General features: G+C 40.4%; 1 protein-coding gene across 1 annotated transcript; it reads left to right on the top strand.

Annotated features, from left to right (window-relative positions):
- The first annotated feature begins 529 nt into the window (after window positions 1-529).
- LOC143138714 (complement factor B-like) lies at window positions 530-25,690 on the top strand. The gene is made up of 16 exons (XM_076299132.1): window positions 530-627; window positions 932-1,129; window positions 4,498-4,683; window positions 6,466-6,639; window positions 7,017-7,100; window positions 9,705-9,847; window positions 10,028-10,175; window positions 11,039-11,170; window positions 11,315-11,410; window positions 13,138-13,272; window positions 13,968-14,080; window positions 14,319-14,454; window positions 15,866-16,004; window positions 24,392-24,471; window positions 25,435-25,526; window positions 25,685-25,690. The coding sequence occupies exons 1-16, from the start codon at window positions 567-569 to the stop codon at window positions 25,688-25,690; spliced, it is 1,923 nt and encodes a 640-aa protein (XP_076155247.1). The 5' UTR covers window positions 530-566.
- Window positions 25,691-26,131: the final 441 nt, after the last annotated feature.

Raw genomic sequence — 26,131 nt, 5'->3', positions numbered from 1 at the left:
CCCTGGGTTGACGGTTCCTGTATCTGTGTGTTCTTGCAAGAGCAGACTACCCTTTATTGCTTCATCAGAGTTTTGGGAAGGAAAAACAGGCAGCTTAGAGGCCTAGTCTTATTTTAGCTGTAATGCAGGCAACATCAAGTATGAACACAGTTATTGTTTTATTTCACTGTTTGGGGATTGGATTAGATTGGATTGGATTTTTTCAGGGAAAAAATTGTAACTTCAGGTTAAACAAACAGTATTGGCAGAATTAGCCCAAAAAAAGAAGAAACAAAGATGATAATTTCTCCTTCTCGCTATTGGTAACATAAACGGTCTTTAAAAGAGTCATGGCAATGTTAAGCCTTCTGGAATGAAATAAAGTGTTAAATATGAATCCCCTTTCTGTCTGTCTCTCTGTTTCGTTTGTGTGTGTCACTGTGTCAGTTACTGATCAGCCTTGTGTAAACAATTGCCACATGACCTTAGTCATGTTCCTTTTAGAGAGAGAGAGAGAGAGAGAAATATAACAGTGAATGGCATAGTCTAGTCTGTTCATTAGTGGGGTAAACAGATAAGGAGGCAGTATGGCACTTACTTCTTGTTGTACTTTATTGGCTTTAATCACAGGAGCTTCCATATTATCAGGTATGCTTGCTTTTAAAGTATTAAATCATTTGATTATTCAAGTTGTATTTTATATTTATGCATTTAGCTTACACTTTCATCCAGGGAGACTCACAGAAAACAATTGAAAGGACAGTCCTCCTGAAGAAACTTTATGAGCTGTCACCAGAAAGATCAGTGTGGTCAATGTATAAAAGAACTGCTTTACACAATCTACTCATTTGCATTTACAATGTAGAGGATGCATTTTTTAACCACATTTTAAGTTTAAAGTGTGTTGGTAATGCATTTTAACAGCATCTCTCCATAAAACTTGTCGATCTAGGGGTACTATCACATAATGAGTGTACTGACACTCACCTGTCCATTAAGGGTGGGAATTACACCCTTAGCAAGGGCTTTGAGACCAACAGCTTGCTGACCTACGACTGCCCATATGGATACTACGCCCCGGTTCAAAGCCGTCGCTGCTTAGCCAGTGGAAAATGGAGACCATTACCAAAGCGTAACCTTGAGTGCAAAAGTAAGTAGTGTCCATATTGAGCCATGTTTTATATGCTGTTTCCTTACTCTTTTGGGTATCTACTAGTTTACTACTTCAGATACATAAAATAAAATGTGAAGTGTTAATTTCCAAAAACTCCAAAGTTTACTACAAAGTTATGTTGTTATACTGAAAGTGATAAATCGCCCCCTCTATTGATTTGAAGGCAGTAAGCTTTCTATTTGACTATTGTCGAGTAGTTTGAAAACATTAAGCAAATGGGACCATACAACACTCAGAAATAGTGATATGACTCAAGCCTTAAAGAGACTGAACACTGTTCATTGTCAATGTGTAGAGACAATAGCCACCCATATTTTACATTCTAAGGATTCTATGTGCTTTTACCTAATCCAAGTTAATTCAAATAACTCTGCCATTAGCTCACTACTACATAATTCAATTATCACATGCAATTGATTTGTGTTGTTGGACTTTGGATTTTGATCGCTATGGGGGATCACTATATTTATTTACCAGTGAAATATTTAGCCTTTTCTTATTTGATCATATAAATATATATTTACAGAAATATACTGCAATAATGATAGATGTGCCATGTGTAGTTTGATTTTGTCTACAACTTTCTTTAAGGATCTAGAAATAGCAACAGAATATGAAGAAATAATCTTTCTGACATAATGAAACTGATACGAACTGTTGCAGCAAATTTGCAGCAATGTCATATAATATGCAAATTAGGTTTATCTCCAGAAGTTCAAGTGTGGTGGCAAATCACTGGCAAACACATTTATCACTAGTGGCAAACTTCTCATTGTTGCTAGAGCTTTGCTGAAAGTTTGCCTCTAGCGGCCACCATTGGCAAACTTCTGGCAATATTTTCTAGTGAACTAATTTGTTTCCCACAAATCACCCACAAGTTTGCTGCAAATCTGCCGCAAACATTTAACTTTGGTAAGGGATTACATACTGGAGCTAGCGTTAGCCGCCTCTCTTGTAATACCACTTCGTACCAAATGAGGTGCTTTATTAAATACAAGGCAATTGAAGTCAATTAAAGGGGTTGGTGGGTGGTGTTTTGAATCTTACAGAAATAATGTTGCTGTTTATTATTTATTTTTTTCGTCATCAACTTCCTAAATTTTAGGTTAGTGATTCCCGGGCCACCGAAACAACGGGGCACAGGAAGTGCGCACTAGACTTTTACGGAGAAAAAATTGGTTTGTGGCTGGGCCCCCGAAACCTAAAAAATGACTTTATATGTACATTTAGTGACTGTACATCCATCGGCAAGGGTTGCTCGTAGAGGATGATTAGGAGAGGAGCTACAAGGCAGGACTGTCTCACACACACTCTCCATCACACTCTCTCACTCTCTCTCTTACACACACACAAATAAACACACACCCGCACACACACATGCACACATAAACACACATACACACACACAGGCACGCACACACACACACACAGGCCCGCAGATACAAGTATACACAAAAGTTGCAAGAGTAGGGGATGGAGTAGGAGATGGAGACAAACTGACGTGTGAATTATTTTTGTGGAGAGGTTGACCAGGACTGAGCAGTGGTCATATTTTGTACCACTATGCGGTACATCTAGTTTTAATATATTTTGGGGATTTCTGCTTTTATGGGCACATCATTCGCGTATACCGGTAAGTCAACTTTATGGTTACACTGTACACAGTTAGGCTATCACAAAAATGACAGATTACTGAGTCAGAGTATTGTTAGCCGAACAAAATAGCTAATGTTAAAGGTGCAGTTTTTACGCAATTTTAACCCCATAACATTTTTTGTTACATTCAGCAATCGTCTCCTCACAACCGTTAACTGTCCATTCTATGAGTACACTGTCAAAAAAACCCGGTCTCTGCCTTCATTTTACGACATATATCCTCTTTTCGTCAATCTACTGTTTTGGTCTACTTTTCTACCTCGTGCACGACAGAGATGAATCTGACATAAACCTCGCTTGAATAAACGAGGCAAAAATGCCACTAACTTTAGTTAATGGAACGGCTTCAGCCCCAAGTGAAAGTCTATGCTAGTTCAAGCCAGGCTATTTCTGTTCAGCGCCGCCTTCATTAGCGGGGTTTATGGAATACCCTCTGTAGGCAGCCAAGGCTCCGAAATATGAAAACAGACAAAGTGGGGCCAAACATGAAACCCTGCACATTTTTTTTTTTTCTTTCACAAAAGCATCTGCTAATAAATGTAAACATAAACACAAACAAACACGACTTTGTGCGAACCCCCCCCAGTGTTTACAGTGTTTATTTTGCCTTCTTACATTAGTATTGTGTTGTTAATTTAAATGAATATGAACTTCTTTTCTTTGCATTATTTGAGGTCTGCATCTATTTGGTTTTTTTGATGACCATTTATCATTTTATTTAAATAAATTACAATATTTTTATTTTGAATTTGTGAGAAATGTTGTGAGTAGTTGATAGAATAAAACAACACTGTTAATTTTACTCAAACACGTACCTATAAATAGTAACATAAAAAAATGATAATTTTGCAGTGGTCTCTTCTTTTTTCAAAGCTCTTGAAAAAGCTCTTGAATGTCTTAAAGAAAACGACTATAGAAAAAGGGCCATATCTGTGAATGTATTAGCCTAATGTAGCCTGAAAGTTGATCTGCTGGTATAAGCAAATGATGTGTGCATAGAGCACGTGGGCAACGGATGGTATACACTCTAAAAAGTGATGTGTTGAATGACACATTTATGTGTTAGTTCAGAGACCACACATTTTTTGAGATAGTGTAACGGAGGCAGACTGAGCTAGCGTGCTAGTTGCCCGTGTAAATCCTCACAGCCCTAAGCTTAAGAACGCTTCTAACCACTGAGTTGGAAGCCTAGGGTTTTAGCTCAGTGGTTAGAGCGCTCGCCTCCCATACTGGTGTGTGTGTCAAGGTGGCGGGTTCGAGGCCCACAAGCGGCGAACGAACCGACCTTGTGACAATAGCTGAAATCTGTCTTTCACCTTTCGTCCAGTCACACAATTGGTCCGTCCAGTCAACCAATTGAAATTGGTTTCTTGGTATTTTATGCCTCCAACATTGTCTTCAAGGCAGCGCTGCCTGGAAGGCGCTATGGTTAGGCATGGGTTAAGGTTACAGGAGGTTTAGGTTTAGGATAAGGTGCCTTTAAGTCGACGGTGGCAGTGCTGCCTGGAAGACTACGTTGGGGGCATAAAACACCATCGAGCGTGAATTTGATACAAAATCGTGTTGTCTCTAAGCTAACACACAATGTGTCATTTTAACACCCCTCCCCACCTCTCTGTTTATTTTAGAGTGATATTTGTCCTTCTTGCATTAGACATCAGTGTGGTTTGCTTCTTTCTTTCCAACAGTGGTCAAATGTCCTGATCCAATGGTTTTTGAACATGGAGAAGTCACGCCACCACAAGATAGGTACTATGTGAATGACACAACAACGTATGAGTGCTTTTCTGACTACAAACTGTACGGGTCTGCAACTCGTATCTGCAAAGCCAACGGAAAATGGAGCGGTAGCACACCTATATGCAGCCGTAACAGTGAGTATTTGCTTGCAGTTGTACACAGTGTCTGACAACAAGTTAATGAGTATTATTTTATGGTGCCACTATACCAGGGGTCGGCAAATAGTGGCCCGCGGGCCAATTTTGGCCCGCCATTGATTCTATCTGGCCCGCGAGATGACGTTAATTTGCTGTTGAATGAATTTTTTTTTTAACCCCATGTTTTTAAAAAGAAAAAAAGGCCTACAGCAATCCCATCAATTTCAAAACATTTATTGAGGTATAGATGATAGTCCTACTAAAGTGACAAAACAGGTGGAACATCCTTGCAGTTATCCATGACGCACAGGTCGGAACGGTATTGGCACGCGAGTGCGCGTAATCTTGTGCAAAAAAACAACAACAGTGTCCTGTCTCCCTCTTCCAGTGGGCAAGGTCAAAAATAGCCTATGTTTCGTTAAATTAATAGGCTTGGCATTAAGAAATGCAGGCAGGCTCAACACATACCTCTGCTTCCATTCTTCTTTGTAGGTCCTGCATTCTGAATCAATTTTTCTTTTCAAGGCTTTTGACAACGACATTTTGCATCGATAACTAGCATATAGCAATGTTCAGCTAATCATTTACACGTCATCCAAAAGAATAATATTTGTAGCCTACACATTAGTTACGGCAAGTTGCTAGGCAAGTCGCCTGTTTCATGAGAGACGACAGGAGATGCAGCAGGCGGCATAAAAACAGCGCACATAAGCAAATAAACGTTTTTAATGGAATTAAATTAAATGCATTTTAAAAGTTAGATGATGTTTATTTTAATATAATATAATAATTAATAATTTAAATAGTAGGCCTATAACCCCCCCCCCCCCCCATTACAAAAGCTATGGCCCGCGATGCCATTGTCTGAAAAAAAATTGGCCCGGGTCCAAACGTAATTGCCGACCCCTGCACTATACCAATAACTATGATAATAGATTTCAACGACATATCTTGATTTAAGAAGAACATATAGATAAATATTTTTTTTTTCAATGTCAAGCAAGGGTGAATACTTAGTAATAAATCTTGAAACTTAAACCTTATGTGTTATGCAAATTTTTAAACTTAATATGACAGCTTTAAAGTTATTGTAATGGTAAACCTCTAATAAGGAGAATAATAAGGATACACTTTCCGCAACCATATCTAAGCTGTCTACAGAGATCCAATCTTGCTATTCCCCAACCCGAATTCACAAATCACAAATAACTTTACAACAATTGTGCAATAGCCTACTATTTGTATTAAACTGTGTACATAACCTTATCTGTCGACATGTTTCTTAGGAGATTATCTTTGCTGGTTTGTAAACAAAACCACATGTAACCTACTGTATTAATGGGAACGTGCACAAACCATGAGTGGAGAGCCCAGTAGAAAAAATAAATAAAATAAAAAATGCATCACAGATAGTTCTACAACAAAATCTTTACTAAAATGTGTAATATCAGTCACGTGAGGCAGCCGTGGCCTACTGGTTAGCGCTCTGGAATTGTAAACGAAGGGTTGCCGGTTCGAACCCCGACCAGTAGGCACGGCTGAAGTGCCCTTGAGCAAGGCACCTAACCCCTCACTGCTCCCCGAGCGCCGCTGTTGTAGCAGGCAGCTCACTGCGCCGGGATTAGTGCATGCTTCACCTCACTGTGTGTTCACTGTGTGCTGAGTGTGTTTCACTAATTCTCAGATTGGGATAAATGCAAAGACCAAATTTCCCTCATGGGATCAAAAGAGTATGAATACTTCTATACATGGTGGATTTGCTGTAATGTTCCCTCACAGCTGATCACTGCCCAGACCCTGGAATCCCTGCTGGGTCGCGAAGGACTGGCCACATCTTCAACATCGGTGAAAAGGTCACTTACCGCTGTGAGGGTAGCTTGAAGCTCATTGGCCCGAAGGAGCGGACGTGCAAGGAGAGTGGACTGTGGAGCGGCCATGAGCCTGAGTGTCAATGTAAGCTGAGCTGACTTTTTTTTTAAAGTGTATTTTTTATTTTTATTTTTACCTTTATTGTAGAGGACACTGACGAGACTGACAGGAAGTGAGTGGGAGAGAGAGATGACTCGGGTCGGACTCGAACACAGGTCCACATGGGCACTTGGGCCAGTTCTGCCACAGCGTTGTTGACAAGTTTCACAGAAGCGTGAAAAAAATCCATTGTCTCATGACAAACATATCTTGAACCTTGAATATATTTAAGTCAGCTTTGAAAGTTAGCCACGCTGTGTGTTTGTCATTTGTTTAACCTTTTTCCAACTGTTATTGACATCTTTCCCTCAATGTTCATATACGTACTCTTAAACTGTACGTCCCCCCCCCCCCCCATGTAGTTGATTACACATATGACACGCCAGAGGAAGTATCTGAAGTTTTTGGGAGTGCCCTCAAGAACAGCTTGACAACGGCGGAACTGGGTAAGTTCTGTCTTGTTTTAGAATTACTATTATGTCTAGTTCTTCTGATCCAAATTTACACCAGAGAGTATGTCCACCATTATGGAAGTTATCAAGTAATAACAGAAACAGATGAAACAGAAACAGATAAGAATTTTCAGATAAGAATTGAGATTCATCTAATTCCCAGGTTAATTGTATATTTATTGTGTTTTTTGTCACTATGAACTGTTGAGGATTTATCTTCAGTGTTATGTTTATGATGGTTTGTTTAGTCGGATAATACATTTGTCTTGACTTGTGTTGAAGTATGGTTATATTCCCTTGAACAGAAACTGTAATTTCTTGCCTTGTTTTGTGAAAAGTCTGATACTTTGATTAGACTTAGCAGATTAAGCGGCAAGGGCATTATTTGCTTGTTTTTGAAAGTCTATGTCCAAGGGAACAGCAGTAATAGCAAGACATTGCTGGGAATTCGCCTTACCGGTATTCAGGCGGCAGCATTGTGTAATTCAAAACGAGGCTACACTGCCTACTGTATACCATTAATGCATTTCGCAACCTACTGGCAAATGCATAGAACATAACAATCCTATGATTTGTGTACCCTTTGCCTCGTTTTGGTTTACAATGGTCGCCGCTTGCCTAAGGCGAATTACAGTCACAGAGAATTTAGAGCAAAGGGGTCACCAAACGTTTTTCCTCCGAGAGCTGTTTTCACAAAATGAACATGGCCGCGTTAGCTATGTTTTCTATTAAAGGTTAAGCGATGTTGGGTAACGTCAATTCTGTTGACGTTCAAACAAAACAGAGAGCTAGCTCGTCCCTCCCTCCTCATCCCTCCCGTGCAACTGAAACTCTCCTGAAAGCGCATCTTGTTGGTGATCAGCTGGAACAGTTTGTTATGTTTCATGGTCCAGGCTGGACCAGGATGTTTTTGTTGCCATTTTTGGAGCCTGGGCTGTCCACAGAGACCGCATTTTTTTTTACAGTGCATTCAGGGGACAGGCAGCTAGCGGATGGTGAGGTGATGTTTGCTGTATATGAAACAATTTTTTGGGTAAGGCTATTTGCACCCCTGGTACAATTAGCAGTGTATGCTATTCGTACCCTGGTGTAATAAGAAGTGAATTCTATTCGTACCCCGGTGCACACAGCAATGTGTCCTATTAGTACCCCGTCTGGTACAAATATTAATGTATGCTATTCGTACCCCGGTGCACACAGCAATGTGTCCTATTAGTACCCCGTCTGGTACAAATATCAATGTATGCTATTCGTACCCCGGTTCACACAGCAATGTGTTCTATTAGTACCCCGTCTGGTACAAACATCAAAGTATGCTATTCGTACCCTGGCGCACACAGCAATGTGTTCTATTAGTACCCCGTCTGGTAACAATCAGTGTATGCTATTTGCACCCCTGTGCATATATTCTGGCATATTGATCACACAATGTAATAATATATATATTTTTTTAAAACAAGCAACATGTTTTTTCTGTTGTTACGTAACAGGGTGTGAATAGCTCAGCTGTGTAATTGACACTCTGAATAAGGTATGCTGTTTGCATCAATGTACAGTTAGAAGTGGATGCTATTCGTACCCTGGTGTTTATAGTACTGCATGCTATTTACACCCTGGTGCATGAACTAGCTAATTGTTGCAATCAAAACTTCCGTTTGAGAACCGATTTCTTGTTCAAATTGCGCGCCTTCTCACCAGAGACGTTGGTAGACATGAACACTCACTCTGCCAAAATGCATCACACGGGAATCAAACCCCAGTCTCCCACATGCCAGCCCTTGTCTGTGACCACTGCTCTATCTGCTTCCACAGACACAGTGTTTGCATGTAAACTTATAGTTTAGGCCTGAACGTCATATTCACGAAATTTCTGTTAACTAACAAACTGACGGTTGTATGTGTTCACTGAACCAAGATTATGAAAATAAAACACAACTTTTTAATCTAAAACTTAATCTGAACAGATATAGTGCCGAAACCTTTCAGAATTCTTAACTTTCTGCTGACGAAAAACGAATGTCCGCCATGTTTTTTGTGCACCTGAGCAACGTCTTTTTGTTGTTATGTCACACAGGGTATGAATAGCTCAGCTGTGTGGCCAAGGCTATTCGTACCAGGGGTGTAAATAGACACTCCGAAAATGTTTTAGCTTAGAAACCACATAACATCGCTTAGAGCGCCTTTAATAGACACCCAGCACACAGCTGATCTCCATTCTAAACAGCTGAATATGTCCCTATGTGTTTAAGGCCACTTTCAACTCCATTGAAATTCCCCTTGAGGATCAATAAAGTATCTATCTATCATCTATCTATCTATCTACCATTGCCGTCTTTGTTTCTTGACTGTGAAGTTGATCAGTATTTGAGCAGGTTTACCAAGCGATTGTGTTATCAGATGTATGAACATTTTCTTTGAACCTTTTAGAGAGCTACTCAGAAACAGGTGGGAAGCTACTAGTAGCTCGCAAGCTACCTGTTGGAGACCCCTGATCCAGGGATAGGTGTACAGTAGCTGATGCTGAATGCAATGTTCAGTGATGCATGGCATTGTATGGTCGGCATTATTTCACATCTGCTTTCTGCTGATTCATGCCAGACCCCAATGAACAGGAGGGAAAGAAAATCCGTCTGGATAAGGGTGGGAATCTCAACATCTACATTGCCCTCGATGCATCTGACAGCATTGAGGAAGAACAATTCAAAAAGTTCATAGAAATGGTGAAGAAACTGATCGAAAAGGTCTGTTTCATTTCAAGCACCTACACATGAATATACTTTAGTAGGCCTATCTGTATCCAAAATGATAAAAAAATAAGCTTTTTTTGGTGTATACTGTATAGTTCCAGTGTATTTTCTGTGTGTCATATTTTTTCAGGATCTCATCACAGGGACTCATCACATTGTGTTTTCATCCTACAGATCAGCTACTATGAAGTGACGCCCAATTATGATATTTTGATATTTGCCACAAAGGTTACAACAATTGTTGACATAAAAAATTACTACACAGGCAATGCAAAAAGCCTGGAAGATGTCATGAAGGATTTGGACGATTTTAAGTTTGGTGGTAAGCAGGCTTTGTTTGTTCATTGACCACATGCATATGATCAAATATCCTTTACAACAATAGCTTTATCAACCTTCTCTGATATGATTTATCACATGTAACTGAAACTGATATCTACCCTATGAACAGGGTACTGTTGAACAGAGGTTCTCAAAAAGTTTGGTTCCAATCCCTTTGGGGGAAAACATTTTCTGAGGACCCCCTCATAATTGTAGTAATTAAGCATTATGAGGGGCAACCGTGGCCTACTGGTTAGCGCTTCGGACTTGTAACTGGAGGGTTGCCGGTTCGAACCCCGACCAGTAGGAAGCGGCTGAAGTGCCCTTAAACAAGGCACCTAACCCCTCACTGCTCCCTGAGCGTTGCTGTTGTAGCAGGCAGCTCACTGCACCGGGATTGGTGTGTGCTTCACCTTACTGTGTGTTCACTGTGTGCTGAGTGTGTTTCACGGATTGGGATAAATGCAGAGACCAAATTTCCCTTACGGGATCAAAAGAGTATATATATACTTACTTACTTATACTTATGTAATTCCATTTGTACTCTCTGAAGTCCCCATTCATCAGCTGACAATAAAGCCAAGCTACCCCCCCGACACACACACACACTCTCTCTCTCTCGCTCTCTCTCTCTCTCTAACTTGTACAGTCTGTGTCTGTCGACATGTTCTAACAAAATTTGTGACTTGCATGACATTTTTGTCTTCCGTGCCAATTTTTTTTTTCATGACACTGTCCCTTTTTTTCATGACACTGTTACTTGTCTCTCTCTGTACAACACAATTTTATAATATGTATAGACACATAAAGATTCTTCAGAGTAAATTCTATTTCATAAACTGGCTATATTATTAATTTTGACAGAAAAAGAAAACGATTCTGGAACTAACATTGGAGCAGCCTTTGTAATGATTCTGGAGGATATGAGCTTCATAAAAACACGAAATGAAAAGCAGTTTATGAACAGCAGCAATATAATCATCATGTTTACTGATGGTAAAATAAATATTTATTCTCCAACATAAAAATGTTCTTCGCAAATACATATCAATATATGTTTGAATAAGAATATGTTTTTCGGTGTGTATACTGTACATGTGTCAGTGAGTGTTCACTTATGTAGTTATTCTTTTTTTCAAGGCGAATCCAACATGGGCGTAGATCCAAAACGTCCCGTGAATCAGATCAAACATTTTGTGTACGGAAATAACAAACAGGAGCGTCTGAAATTTCTAGGTGAGGCACCCTCTATATCTTTCTCTCTCTCTCTCTCTTCCCCCCTCTCTCTCTTTCTCTTTTGCTCTCTCTCTATCTCTCTCTCACACACACACACACATATATATACACAAACACACACAAACACAAACGCATACATAACAGAAGAACAACTTAGGGCCAAATTTTCGATTTGCACGTAAATTACGCGTAAGCCCTTTTTTACGCGCTTCCAGTTACGTATTTTTTAGTTACGCACATTCTCCCATCCCTGCTTCTGTTACATCGACAGTGCGCAAGTTCGAAATCAAGGCGGCCTTATGAAAGAGGTGTGATTTATTTGAAATAGAGCCAGGCTGATCCACCACCTCATTCATTTAGGTTGATATGAAAACATGGAAAGTGGACTTTCACATTGACCTTCAACATACCTAGAGATTGGGATGATTTATTTCAGATAGCCTAATAGCTGGTTTGATTTGCATTCAGAGATGATCTTAAGGAAAGTACCCCATGCTAATCCTGAGATATGGTAAAGGGTATGTGATGATGTGGTGTTATTTTAATTTCAAAGGCCAAGGGAACTTTATCAGGATGTATACCCTGGATCCATAAAATAACTGGCCTTTAAAAATAATTGCCTGCCTCTATGGGAATTCAACATAGGTTTAACATACAGTAGGGGTATGAATACTTATGCACCCTGTATTTTAATGAAGAACATTTATTTATTTACGATACATTATTCATTCACAAAGAAAATTGGTGTCCTTAAAGGTTGGATTTTTTCTCATTTTTTAATTAAGGCATTAAGATCCATTTCTAAAAGATTTTTATTCCTCTTTTTAGTCAACTTTAGCATGGGGCTGAAGACTTTTTTATAGGCACTGTATGTAACAAAAAAATGTTTAGCCTAAAAAAATCGCTTAGAGAACCTTTAATACAGCCTTCAGAAGTGCTTATCTGGAAAAGTGCTTAAGTCAGTGGCAGAATGTGCGCAAGAGTTGTACACATAAGAACCGCATGGATTTGGGAGTGGCTCCCCCCAAACTGACTTAATGGCGCGTAAATGGCAGACTTAAAGCTGCAGTTGATCAAATTCACTGAAACCGACACTATGCTCCGACAGAACAACATAAATCAGCCGGTTTTAGAAAAAAAACATCTACCTTCTACAGTATGTCCACCTAGAGCCTGTTATTTGTTTTGCAAAAATCCACAGCTCCCGGTTCTTTTGGTCCAATCAGAGCAGGGGTGTGTGAGATCTGACTGTCAATCACAGTCTGGCGCAGTCTGGTGCGCACTGACGAGCACAAACTCGATGAGAGGGTGCTCGGTGGTAGTAGGGGAGGGGCATGAGAGTTGTAAACATTAAAAATTTTGGCTAAGTCCCCTCAATCTGTCAGACTTGCCAACTGCAGCTTTAAGTGAAGGGCAGAATGTGCGCAGGCTGAAAGGCGCTTAGTTTTTTGAGTCATGCACCCTTATGCACATGGGAGAATTTGCCCCATAGTGCAAAGAAACACATAGTGCAGTTAGATTACCTAAGAATTATACACCTTCTAGATTGGATTTTTCTTAAATTATCTATCTATCTATCTATTTATCTATCTATATATCTATCTATCTATCTATCTATCTATAGTATCTATCTATCTATATCTATCTACAGTATCTATCTATCTATCTATCTGGTGTTTTGGGCACCCTGAATTTTTCAACACAAGTTGCCATTCTGTTTTCCACAGATATATACATGTTTGGTGTGAGAGCCGACGATAGGGAGTTGCTGAATGAATACGCAACACTTGACAATGAAGGAAAACATGTGTTTCTGTTGGAGGGTTTGGAAAAGCTCCATGAAATCTTTGATGACATGATTGGTATGGCTTTCCTTGCCAGAATACATGTTATTGTCTAGGCAACATAATGGAAACATGAGTCAGTACATTGCTATGCATTGAGCACACAGTCGAATCAACAGCTTTTAGTTTAGTCCAGTGGTTCTTAAACTTTTTGTCTGGCGACCCCCCAAAAAACATGGAACATGTCTCGCGACCCCCTTCTCTCTAACCAGCGGAATTTGGTTTTGAAATGTTGTGAAATGGGCATTGGACACAGAGGCGCAACATCAAAGGCATTATGTCACTGACAGCCTTTGACTAAAATATTTTACAAAAATCGTTCTCTTGTTTAAACAAATACTGAACATTATAACATCGATGGAGCAGAGACACATTCCTGTTGTATTAGATTGAATTCCTTTAAAGGAAAACACCCATTTTTGGGGAAATTACCTAATTTTGCGTCTACCCCAGAGTGAGATTCAAGGATACATATCTTTCTCTTCTCTGGCCGTGGCGTGCAATAATTCAGTCTGATACGGTTAGCCTAGCTTAGCATGCTTCACTGGAAGTGGGTTGCAACACCCTACAGCTTCCTTTAGCCCACTTTACAGTAACTTTAACCCACAAGTTGGTGTGTTCCATTAAGCTCTGTGTTCCTTATGAACGAGCAGCAAATGTTGTTGTCATTTTGCGCGCCCACCTGACCTGACTGTGTAGTCTTCTGCACGTAGATGAGAGCACCAGTGTGGGTTTGTGTGGACTCCACAAGGACTACAACTATAAGGATGAAAGAGACTCTACCAAACGTCAGAAACAGCCTTGGCTGGCAACGATCACTGTCAATGTTAGTAGATTTTTTGAAAAATATAATCACCAATAGGGTGTACAGTTGTGTTTGTATTGAATGTGTATATATGTGTACATTGAATGTGTGTATGTATATTGGGTAGGATGTACTGTACACTCCTGATGGCTGGACTGCACTACTTTAGAGGGAATGATTAGTTCTGTGTTATTTGCTGTGTTATCTGTGTTAATCTTAATTGCCGTTTCACTTGTTTGACCCTCTGTTCTCCCTTCAGCATGTAGATGGACTTCCATCCAAATGTCTGGGCTCTCTTGTCACCCCCCGCTTTATCCTAACAGCTGCCCACTGTTTCAAGTTTGGAGACACAAGCCACGGGATTTCTGTTGATATTAAAGATGGACAAACCACAGGTTCCTCATACACTCGATATGCATTCATATAAAAAATATTTAAATGCAATATGCATGGAATTTATTATATTTATTGGTTACTTGACGGGTGAATAGATAACACGTTCATTCAACCGTACATAAATGCTATATAATATATTTAGGAAGCAACCTTCATGCATGCTGTAAGTGATTTTCTTCAAAATAAGAATACCCTTTTGCGGTTGTATTGTCGACCCTTCCTCTGTAATGCAAACTTCTGTTCTGTTGTAACCCGTTGTAACCCATTGTGATGACATCTTAGCATACCTGTCAACACTCCCGTTTTTCCCGGGTTTCTCCCGTATTTCTCCCAGCACCCTCCTGTTTTGTTATTTCTCCCAGAAAACTCCCGTAATTTGCATGGCCATCAAACTTCATTTTAAAATCATTGATCCATTCAGGTTGCCAGATTGTATATGAAATACACCCTACACATACACGATCACTTAGTTTCAATTTCAACCGTTTTGTCATAGGCTAAAACCGGGCAACCCAAAACCCAAATAAGGAAGCGGGTGCCAACTGCGCAGCCTGAGTCTTGTCGTAAGCAATCGGGCTAGTTGAATGGCCTACTCCAGAACTAGCTGTTGTGAAATTGTTGGGAATTTAATTGATTAACACATCACATAAACTGTTATTGAGTGTTGTTGATAGCCTACAGCCTGACAGCAAGCAGCTTTGGAGTTTTGGAAGTAGGCTGCAGGCAGGCAGCTGGTGGATACATAACTGGCATGCGTAAGGTAATGGTACGGTAAAAGCAACGACCGAAATGCAGTGTTGAAACACGTGTATGAAATATTAAATATGCAAACACAGATCCGGTATAAACACTGATAAAAAATCCCCGCCCCCCGAAAAAAAATCTCCCGTTTTTGGAAAGCTAAATGTTGACAGGTATGCATCTTAGGGTTTCCATAGTTACTTTTTAGATTTGTGTGTGCATGTTTACTGGACACGTTTAAGTAAGTCTAGTAAGTCTTCTGATTTACTTGAACATGCCCATGACATTTTCTGTTTTATTTTGATACACAAATTTTTTTTTTAAAATAAATGAAATAGAGATATAAAAATAGCATCAAAAGGAAAGGGCCAAGCCATGGCATTTTTACAACGCTTTTTCAGTTTCAGAAAATTCAATTGTGAATAGGGAATTTTCATTTGGGGGGAAAAAACATAGTATTTTTTTCCATGAAGCATTGATTACAGTATATTATGAAGCATTCGTGTATGATTTTATTTGTGCTATGCTATGCACCCACCCATGAAGTAAAATGCTATCCATTTATCTTCTAAAAGTTCATTAAGTATATGTCAACAATTATTACACCTTTTTCTACTTATGCTCATGTCTGGCCTTTATTACACTAATTTTGTTGTTTTGTGTCCTTAGTCCATAAGGTGAAGAGGTACATTCCTCATCCAAACTATAATTCCACACTCAAGAAAGATGCCGGGATACCAGAGTTTTTTGACTTTGATGTGGCACTTATCGAACTTCAGAAAGATGTTAAGATATCTGTCGAAGCAAGGTTAGTTGTTATGCCCCTCCCCTTACAGTATATCAAAGAGTATAGAGCAGGGGTGTCCAAACTACGGCCCGCGGGCCAACTGCGGCCCGCCACGCACTTTAATCCGTGCCCGTTATCATAGGCCGCTCGCTATTCCAGCATTGACAACGTTGTGATTAACTTTAGGCTACTACAAACTGCTTTACACTCTTCTTAGAGAGCGTTTACCATGTCAATATCAAAACACCTTGTTACATCGAGATACATAGTATCTCCATTGCAGCAGATCTAACTACGTTATGCTACTCCATTTAATTGGGAACGCATTTGAGCGTGCACAAGAGGGAGATACTGCGACAGGTTCCAGCTGGCTTGTTATTGTTGATAATTGATATCTTTATATAAGAAACTTTTAAAAGGAAATCGCGATGGCAACAGTAGTTTCCACTACTGACCATTTATAAACTGTGAGTCATAGGCACAGCACTAGCCATAGGCTAGGACAGGGGTCGGCAAATAGTGGCCCGCGGGCCAATTTTGGCCCGCCATTGATTCTATCTGGCCCGCGAGATGACGTTAATTTGCTGTTGAATGAATTTTTTTTTTAACCCCATGTTTTTAAAAAGAAAAAAAGGCCTACAGCAATCCCATCAATTTCAAAACATTTATTGAGGTATAGATGATAGTCCTACTAAAGTGACAAAACAGGTGGAACATCCTTGCAGTTATCCATGACGCACAGGTCGGAACGGTATTGGCACGCGAGTGCGCGTAATCTTGTGCAAAAAAACAACAACAGTGTCCTGTCTCCCTCTTCCAGTGGGCAAGGTCAAAAATAGCCTATGTTTCGTTAAATTAATAGGCTTGGCATTAAGAAATGCAGGCAGGCTCAACACATACCTCTGCTTCCATTCTTCTTTGTAGGTCCTGCATTCTGAATCAATTTTTCTTTTCAAGGCTTTTGACAACGACATTTTGCATCGATAACTAGCATATAGCAATGTTCAGCTAATCATTTACACGTCATCCAAAAGAATAATATTTGTAGCCTACACATTAGTTACGGCAAGTTGCTAGGCAAGTCGCCTGTTTCATGAGAGACGACAGGAGATGCAGCAGGCGGCATAAAAACAGCGCACATAAGCAAATAAACGTTTTTAATGGAATTAAATTAAATGCATTTTAAAAGTTAGATGATGTTTATTTTAATATAATATAATAATTAATAATTTAAATAGTAGGCCTATAACACCCCCCCCCCCCCCCATTACAAAAGCTATGGCCCGCGATGCCATTGTCTGAAAAAAAATTGGCCCGGGTCCAAACGTAATTGCCGACCCCTGGGCTAGGAGCTAGCAAAAGAGTCTTAAAGTGACAGTGCACCAGAGGTGGGACCAAGTCACTGTTTGGCAAGTCACAAGTAAGTCCCAAGTCTTAGCAGTCAAGTCCAAGTCAAGTCCCAAGTAAATACAGAGAAGGGCAAGTCGTGTCCAAGTCCAAGTCACATCAAAGCCAAGTCGAGTCCAAGTCCAAGTCCCAATCTTTTTCAAGTCCTAAACAAGTCATCAGGTACTCTTCACTTAATAATGCCATTATTAGACTATCAATCATAATTTTAGCTTTTACATATAATCCACAGTATTTTTTTTATAAATACAGATTAAAATATGTTCAATGTTTCTGTCTTGCAATCTTTTACGACATATGCATGTGCATACCTGTGTAATATACACATGTGCATACCTGAGTAATCTGTACAAAACGGATAGCTACATGACACTCAGCACAGCTGCAAATATATATATTGTTTTTCCAAATTGCGGAGCCCACTGTAAGGATGAGTAATAATTTGACTAATGGCATTTCACTGCGCTAGGCCACAGATTTGCCTGCAAACAATTTATTAGGCTGTCTGCCAGTGGCGACTCATAAGGGAAGCCAAGGTCAACCCTTTTATATTATTTAAAATATAATAATGACAGTCATTTTGTTTTAAAGTATTAATTTCTTAAGAAATACTACACATTTGATGCTGTTTATCTCATTTGTAAATGGTGCACTGTCACTTTAAGCCCATTGTGTGCCACTGTCCGCACGTTCTCATAATGATCTTTTTTTACCAGCTCCATTCAGCCTATGGCTAGTCCACAAACTCAAAAATTGTTTGTGCCACATGTATAGCACAATATTAACAATGATAAGCATGATATTAAGTTGGCACAAACAGCTTTCATTCCTTTGGAAAGAGAAGCATGTATGACATGATGCTTGCTTGACATTTTCTGTTTGCAATTAAAAGTGAATTATGAGCCCTGTAACCAGTAGCCACCTAGCTACAGTAGCTGAATGGAATGCGTTTTAATCGGCATATCATGTGCTTCATGTAAATAAATTATAGAATACTTCAAGACTCACCAGTTCCATTACACAAAGGCAAAGACAACTCTTCATATCGCTTTCCAAATCACAGTGAGTGCAGCTAGTATGTCATAGTGACCTGGATCTCCTAGTTTATAACAAAGGCTAGTGAGAACCGGATAAATTCGCAATCTCCTCTAATCTCGTATTTGTTGCCTTCACGATTTCCTTTAAATACGTTTCTTATTTAAAAGAAGATATCAATCATCATCAACAATGACAAGCCAGCTGGAACCTACTCGTTTTCTCTCCCTCTCGTGCGTGCTTAGATGCGTTCTCAATTAAATGCAGTAGGCCTAGCCTATGGCATAAGTTCAAGTTGGATCTTCATGGAGAGGTCTCGAAAAGTATCATCTTTATGTAACATGCTGTTGGTGCATTTTAACATTAAACGTTCTCTCTAACAAGAGTGCAAATCAGTTTGCAGTAAAGCTGCTATTTATTAGCTAAATGTTGGTCCTTCCTCTGTCTCTTGGTGCCCTACACACAGTGTATAACGCGTGTGGGGGTAGCGGCAGCACTGAACTGTGCTCTGGCCGCTTGTCTCCGCTATTTTTATTGGGGCCAAGCAGCGAAGCTGCGAGGACCTCATTGTGTTTCTACGTTTTCTTCCCTATTATATTTATTATTCCGTCATTGAAGTCAATGGCAGCCCATAGAACCGACTGGTGAAAAGTTTTGAAATTTAGCACAGTGATTGGACACAGTCCCATGATTCATTTCACCAAGTTTCAGGTCGGCACCTCGAGCGCTCTAGCGCCACCACCAGGCCAAAGTTGGACGTGCGTTCATGCACATAACTTTTGACCCGTTCACCCGATTGTCAAAAATGAGGTATCGTTGGAATCCTTGGACCAAGCCGAGTTCAACGCACCCTATGACGTCGTTTTCCGCCATGATGGATTTTCCGCCATATTGGATTTTATTGAAAGTGAAACTCAAGTTTCACGCCTCACATAGTTCGTCCGATTTTCATGAAACTTAGGACATAACATCTTCAGACCAAGCCGCACAAAAGTTATCGATTTTCATCTTCGGAACTAAAACCATTTGCCCGTAACAGCCAAACGAAATATGTGGCGAAGCCGCCAAACAGGAAGTGAGCTCATATCTCAGCAACCCTTTCATCTGTCATAACCAATCTTAGTACATGGACTTATAACCCCATCAGTAGGGCACTCAAAAAATCTGGTGACCTTTGACCTCTAGGGGGCGCTGTAATTAAGAAACATGCCTTTTGGCCTGTAACTGCAGTTGTGCTTAGAATTAAAACACACTAGTGGTGTCTGGTAGTACTGTTGGAGGTCCTTAGGCCGACCTAAGCCAATTTGTGATGTCATCGTAATTGATTTGGCCGCCATATTGGATTTAATCAAAAACATCAAAAAGTTTTCGCAGGTCACAAATTTCAGCGGATCCTCGCCAAAATTGGCAGAGACCATCTTCATACCATGCCTGATGAGTGCTTTGCTTTCTGGAACAATTGCCAGAAGCATTGGCCCGTAACAGCCTTTCGAACTTTGCGGCGAAGCCGCCAAACAGGAAGTGAGCTCATATCTCAGAAACACTTTCATGTATCAAAACCAGACTTGGTACATGCACCTCCGAGCCCATCTGTAGGACGCTCAAGAAATTTGGTGACCTTTGACCTCTAGGGGGCTCTGTAATTGACAAAAATGCATTTTGGCCAGAAGTTGCTGATGTGCATTATTCTGCAATGGAAGTCAATGGCAGCCCATAGAACCGTCTGGTAAAAAGTTATACAATTTGGCACACTGATTGGGGACAGCCCAATAATTAATTTCACCAAGTTTCATGCCGGCTCCTCAAACGCTCTAGCGCCACCAACAGGCCAAAGTTGGACGTGTGTTCACAGACGTAACTTTTGACTCGACCCGAATGTCAAAATGAGGTATCATTGGAATCCTTGGGCCAAGCCGAGTTCAACACACCCTATGACGTCAATTTTTGACCTCTGTGTTTAAATCACAGCAAGCATGATCATATCTCAATCGATCTTTTATTTTTGATGTGAAACTGATGACAGCAAGTTCCATCCAGTTAATTCTAATGCGTGCGTGCAAGGGTGGGGCAGGGTGGCACGGGCAGGGGCGATTGCGGCGGTGGGTTGGCTGGGTGAGGGAGCGGCGACACTCAGCCCTGGTTCAGCCACACAAAATCAGTTATGTTTTGATGTGAAACTTGACCTTGTAACTCAGCCAATCTTGGGTTGTTTGACATGGAACTTGCTGTGACTGCTTAATGCTATATGCCTGATGCCACGGCATTGAGTTTCATGCCAAATCTGGACTGCTGAACTTCCTGCTTGGCCCCCACATTGCTGCTTGCAGCTATATTTTTTCATATTTTTTTTAGTCGCGGAGGGAAAGCGTCTCTGGGGTGACTGGTCCACGATCAGGAAATTTTGTTTTTTATTTGAGACATGTCAAGTCATCACAAGTCAAAGAGGCAAAGTCCGAGTCAAGTCTCGAGTGAATGGTATTCAAGTCCAAGTCGAGTCGCAAGTCATGCAGAATTTTATCAAGTCAAGTCTGAAGTCATTAAAATCATGACTCAAGTCTGACTCGAGTCCAAGTCATGTGACTCGAGTCCACATGTCTGCAGTGCACCATTTACAAATGAACAGTTTTTCTTAAGAAATTAATTTTCTACAACAGAATTACTTTGTCATTTAAATTATACAAAACATTTTATATATATATATATATATGTGGCCCTTGAGTCAAAAAGTTTGGACACCCCTGGTATAGAGGTACTTCTATACTCTTTGATTATTCTTCTGACAGTTTGTTGAGGCAATTATAACACCAATAATAATAATAACAATAATAATAATAAAAAATAATAATAAATGAGATTTATGTAGCAGCGAAAGAAAGATCTGAGAAAGATCTCAAAGCGCTTCGGAAGTGGGCCACTGAATAAAGTTAGGCCACGTTTATAAGTAGCAGGGCATTCTGAGAAACGGATATTTTCCCCTCCTTCGTTTTTAAAAATAATTCCGTTCAAACAGCTGACGAAGGGTGTTGTGAACACGTTGACCAATCAGAGATTTAAAACAAACTTCAATTTAATTTCACTTATAATGCGCCAAAACATTACACATGTCTCATGGTGCTTTACAGAGTGTTAAACATTCCGAGAGAGCCCATGGGTAACAGGGGCAAGGAAAAACTCCCTAGAGATACATATAGGAAGAAACCTCGAGCAGATCCACGGCTCAAGGGCCTGACCCATCTGCCTCGAGTCAGTTACAGGGCAGTAAGGTCTGTATACATGATAAATGAATAGGTTAGTTAGGTGTAGAGAATACGACATGGTGTTTAAAGCCACCTGAGGTATATGTTACAAAGAGGTAAGATGGTTACATATTCAGTATGATAATGCATGAATCCTATTTAGTGTCAGAAAGTTCAAATAGTCCAGTGTAGGGAATTAATTGTCCATAGGGATTAGGAGTTGTCATAGGGCAAATAGTGGGTTGCTAGGCTGTGCGGCGCCAGGAATCCGGGCAAGGGGACAGCAACAGGCGATGGTAGTCATAGGGATGGGACTTCAACAAGAGCAACAGGCGATGGTAGTCATAGGGATGGGACTTCAACAAGAGCAACAGGCGATGGTAGGACAGTCATAGGGATGGGACTTCAACAAGAGCAACAGGCGATGGTAGGGCAGTCATAGGGATGGGACTTCAGGTGCGATGACAGCAACAGGTGATGGTAGGGCAGTCATAGGGATGGGACTTCAGCAAGAGCAACAGGCGATGGTAGGGCAGTCATAGGGATGGGACTTCAGGTGCGATGACAGCAACAGGCGATGGTAGTCATAGGGATGGGACTTCAACAAGAGCAACAGGCGATGGTAGTCATAGGGATGGGACTTCAACAAGAGCAACAGGCGATGGTAGTCATAGGGATGGGACTTCAGGTGCGATGACAGCAACAGGCGATGGTAGGGCAGTCATAGGGATGGGACTTCAACAAGAGCAACAGGCGATGGTAGGGCAGTCATAGGGATGGGACTTCAGCAAGAGCAACAGGCGATGGTAGGGCAGTCATAGGGATGGGACTTCAGGTGCGATGACAGCAACAGGTGATGGTAGGGCAGTCATAGGGATGGGACTTCAGGTGCGATGACAGCAACAGGCGATGGTAGGGCAGTCATAGGGATGGGGCTTCAGGTGCGATGAGGGCCAAACACAAGGATGGCTGATGACTGGTAATGGTAATGGAGGTAAGGGGGAAGAAAGAGAGATATAGAGTGGGTTAGTATTACTATTACTTAGTATTACTAAGTCATGATGGTTAGTATTAATAAGTATATCAATGGTACTACGTGTATAGTGTTATACTATAGAGAGAAAAAGCAAGAGAGGGAGAGTTGAGAGAGAGGGGGAGAAGAGGGAGTTGAAAGGCAAGACAGAGAGAAGAGGTAGGAGGGAGAGTTGAGAGAGAGTGAGGGGGAGAGAAAAGGGGTTGTACGGCGTGACATGAAGTACAGGACAGCGCTATGCTATAGCAGCATAACTAAGGTATGGTGAAGGGTAGTCAGCACCAGTGCAGGTATGGTCAGTGGCCACCATGGCATGCATGACTGGAGTGCCAGTCACACGAGGACACAGCAGGGTGGTCCATTCCAAAAAAAAACCTGAGGTGGTTGAAGTTCCACACTGCACCATACCTAACTATGGGAAACACTAAAGAGGTATGTTTTAAGTTTAGAAAAATAGAGAGGGTGTCTGCTAATTGAATTGAGGGAGGGAGATTATTCCAGAGGAGGGGTGCGCGGTAGCTTGGCCTCCTACTGTAGTTTCTTGGGATTACAAGAAGCCCAGTATTCTGTGATCGTAGGGGTCTAGGTTGGTTATATGGGACTAGAAGATCTATATTCAGGTGCCCAGCCAATTATGGCTTTGTACTGTATGTTAGAAGTAATATTTTGAAGTCAATGGGACTAACAAGGGAACATCACCTCACAATGCAATTGTGAAACTGGAGTTTTTCCTAATCTCCACATTGGTCAGAGAAATAATCATTTTCAGTGATAAAACCTCCATTTTCGTGTAAAAGAAAGGCCAAACCGCATGAAAATATATGTGTTTTCCCTACGTGTATAAGGGGTCTTAAAAATGGTAATTAGCAGTGTTGTATAACTTTTGAGGGATGAAGGTATTCCCATTACTCTGAACTCGTTGAAACTAAGGGGAGGAATGTGAGTGTAAGGTGTACACTGTGCCCTGGTGAGAAACTTTAGTCCACTGCCGTTAACTCAACTGCCAGCCTATTGATAAGATTTGCACTAGTGTTTAATGAAAGAGTATAAGGCTATAAAATAAGACCTTGTATTTTGTGTTCACCTATATGCCCAGAAGATTTATCGAGGCTATGTTATTTTATATTGTTTCATAGGGCTTTAGTGGTGGTGTTGAAGCCTATAATAGCATAATGTTTTCTTGCCAAGTGTTCTGTTTGTGGCACTTTTTATAATAAAGAGCACAAAAGAAATACCTGTTATGTCCTCCATAGTAGAACTTTATGTAGGCCTACACATTCAGAAACAGATATTGGGTTCTGTCCAAAGTCGAGCAACATAAAAGTAACGAGTAATAAGTAACGAGTAAAAAGTTACTTACCATAGAGGGTAACTAAGTAACAGGTTAGTTTTTAAAGAAGTAACGAGTAACAAGCAAACACTACTTTTTAAAAGTAACACTGGTAATTAGCTAATATGAAGCAATTTGAATAGAGGTGTAGAGTTAGTGTCAGAGTACATTGTTTCAGATTGTTAGACATTTTATATGTTATAAAACCCATGTTACAAAATATTAACTATAACATCAAATTATGTGTTTTATTTACTAAAAAGGTTTCAAATAATAGAGCTGGTTAGAATCAGAGCATGTGGACTCTGTCTGGCCAGAAGAATGTTGTCAGATCGACTGCGTTTAATACCATTGTTTCCCTCTTTAGACCCATCTGTTTACCCTGCACGAAGGAAGCAAGTGGTGCTTTGAAACTTTCCGGCAGTGGTGTGAAATGCAAAGACCATGGTGAGTTCATATCATAATCATATTGACCATCATAATGAGACGTTAACGAATAGGAAGTCATTATTGGTGCTATTAAATCGACAGCAGCCTGTGAAAAAATATCCATGAAAAGGGCAGATGGACTTTGGTTCAATGCTGTGGTGCGATACACAGGAGTATACCCACTTAAAAAGCATCACCATCTCAGTATACCACTTAAAATAGACAAGGATACGTATTAGCATTTGGGGTTGATCACAGTGAACCCACTACAGCTAACTACTACATCACACTACAGCTAACTAGACTACACCTCTGGTTCAATGCGTCACGTGGTCAGAGATTGACTTCTCATTGGGTAATGTCGACTGAACGAGAACTTCACACTTAGAGAGCACAGAGACCACACAGAGGTGAACACATGTGCTTGTCCTAGCTCACGAGTCAATGCCCATAGGCCCATCAACCATGTTTGAACTGTTATAGACCTCTGAAGTTCGCCTACAAAAATGACCTAAAGCTACCATCTTTGCCCATAAAAAGAGATCCTGGAGCTAAGAGGCAGAGGAACTAATTACTGGAAGTTGGACTGCAAGATACTGTAGCTCCCATGTAGCAAGTTCGCCGTCTTAACGTACCGAAGATCACAAAACCCATCCGAAGTCAGATGACAAAATTGTGTAGGGCAAAATGTCTGTAATACGTCTTCAGACATATTCGTCACCGCAAAAGGATAACATGTGTGATTATTCAAAATTCCCATGTTATTTTCCCATAGGATTGCAAGATACTGGATCTCCTTATATGGATAAAGATGGAAGCTTTTTTGTAGGCGAACTTCAGAGGTCTATATAAGCATCCAAACACTAGGCAGACTCAGAAATGTGGTGTGTCACTGACTAGCTCTAGATTGGAGCACAAGACCCTTTTCTCTGACATACATGTCTAATGTATATTCTAACTTCATATATTTGCTTTACACAGAGAGAGTGTTATTGAATAATGAGTTTGAAGATGCCAACATAATGTCACCAAAAAGGGAGAAGAAAAATCTCAAAATAAAGCTGGGAGCTTCGGTGAGTTCATACTTTTGATTAAGTATATTAAACTCAAAAATAGAATAAAAGAGCGAAAAGAGGCCTCTGAAAAAAAAAACACATTAAACTCAAAAATGGACTCTAATTAAATATATAAAGTTTCTCATTTAAATCAGTTTTTTGTTTTTATGTTTTAGTGGTAAGTTTTTAAGGAAGCGTTGTAATATTACAACGTTGGGCCAAGTTGGGAGCCACATGCCTGTATTTACTTATATTGTCTGAAAAGACATACCGATCAAGTCATTAGATTAGATTAGATTCAACTTTATTGTCATTGTGCAGAGTACAAGTACAAAGCCACAAACGTTTTTCAATTTGCATAGAACACTTTTCTGCGGATTATAGGCGGTCCACCCCCCCCCCCCCCCGAAAAAAAAAAAAAAACTAACATAATAATAATAATAATAATAATAATAAATATAGCTGCAAGCAGCAATGTGGGGGCCTAGCAGAGCGCTATAGCAGGAATGGCGTTGCCATGGCATGAGCAAGCACTTACAGCAAGATGCCAAATTACACCAATGTCTTTGTGCGTTGTCACAATCAGCTACCATGTCCCTCTACCAAGTTTGGACTTCATACAC

Source organism: Alosa pseudoharengus, unplaced genomic scaffold, assembly GCF_046254945.1.
Source record: "Alosa pseudoharengus isolate Yale_2024_CS ecotype anadromous, Long Island Sound unplaced genomic scaffold, YU_APseudo_1.1 YU_APseudo_1.1_scf_21, whole genome shotgun sequence".
Taxonomy (NCBI): domain Eukaryota; kingdom Metazoa; phylum Chordata; class Actinopteri; order Clupeiformes; family Clupeidae; genus Alosa; species Alosa pseudoharengus.
This window is presented reverse-complemented; position numbering and strand designations above follow the sequence as displayed.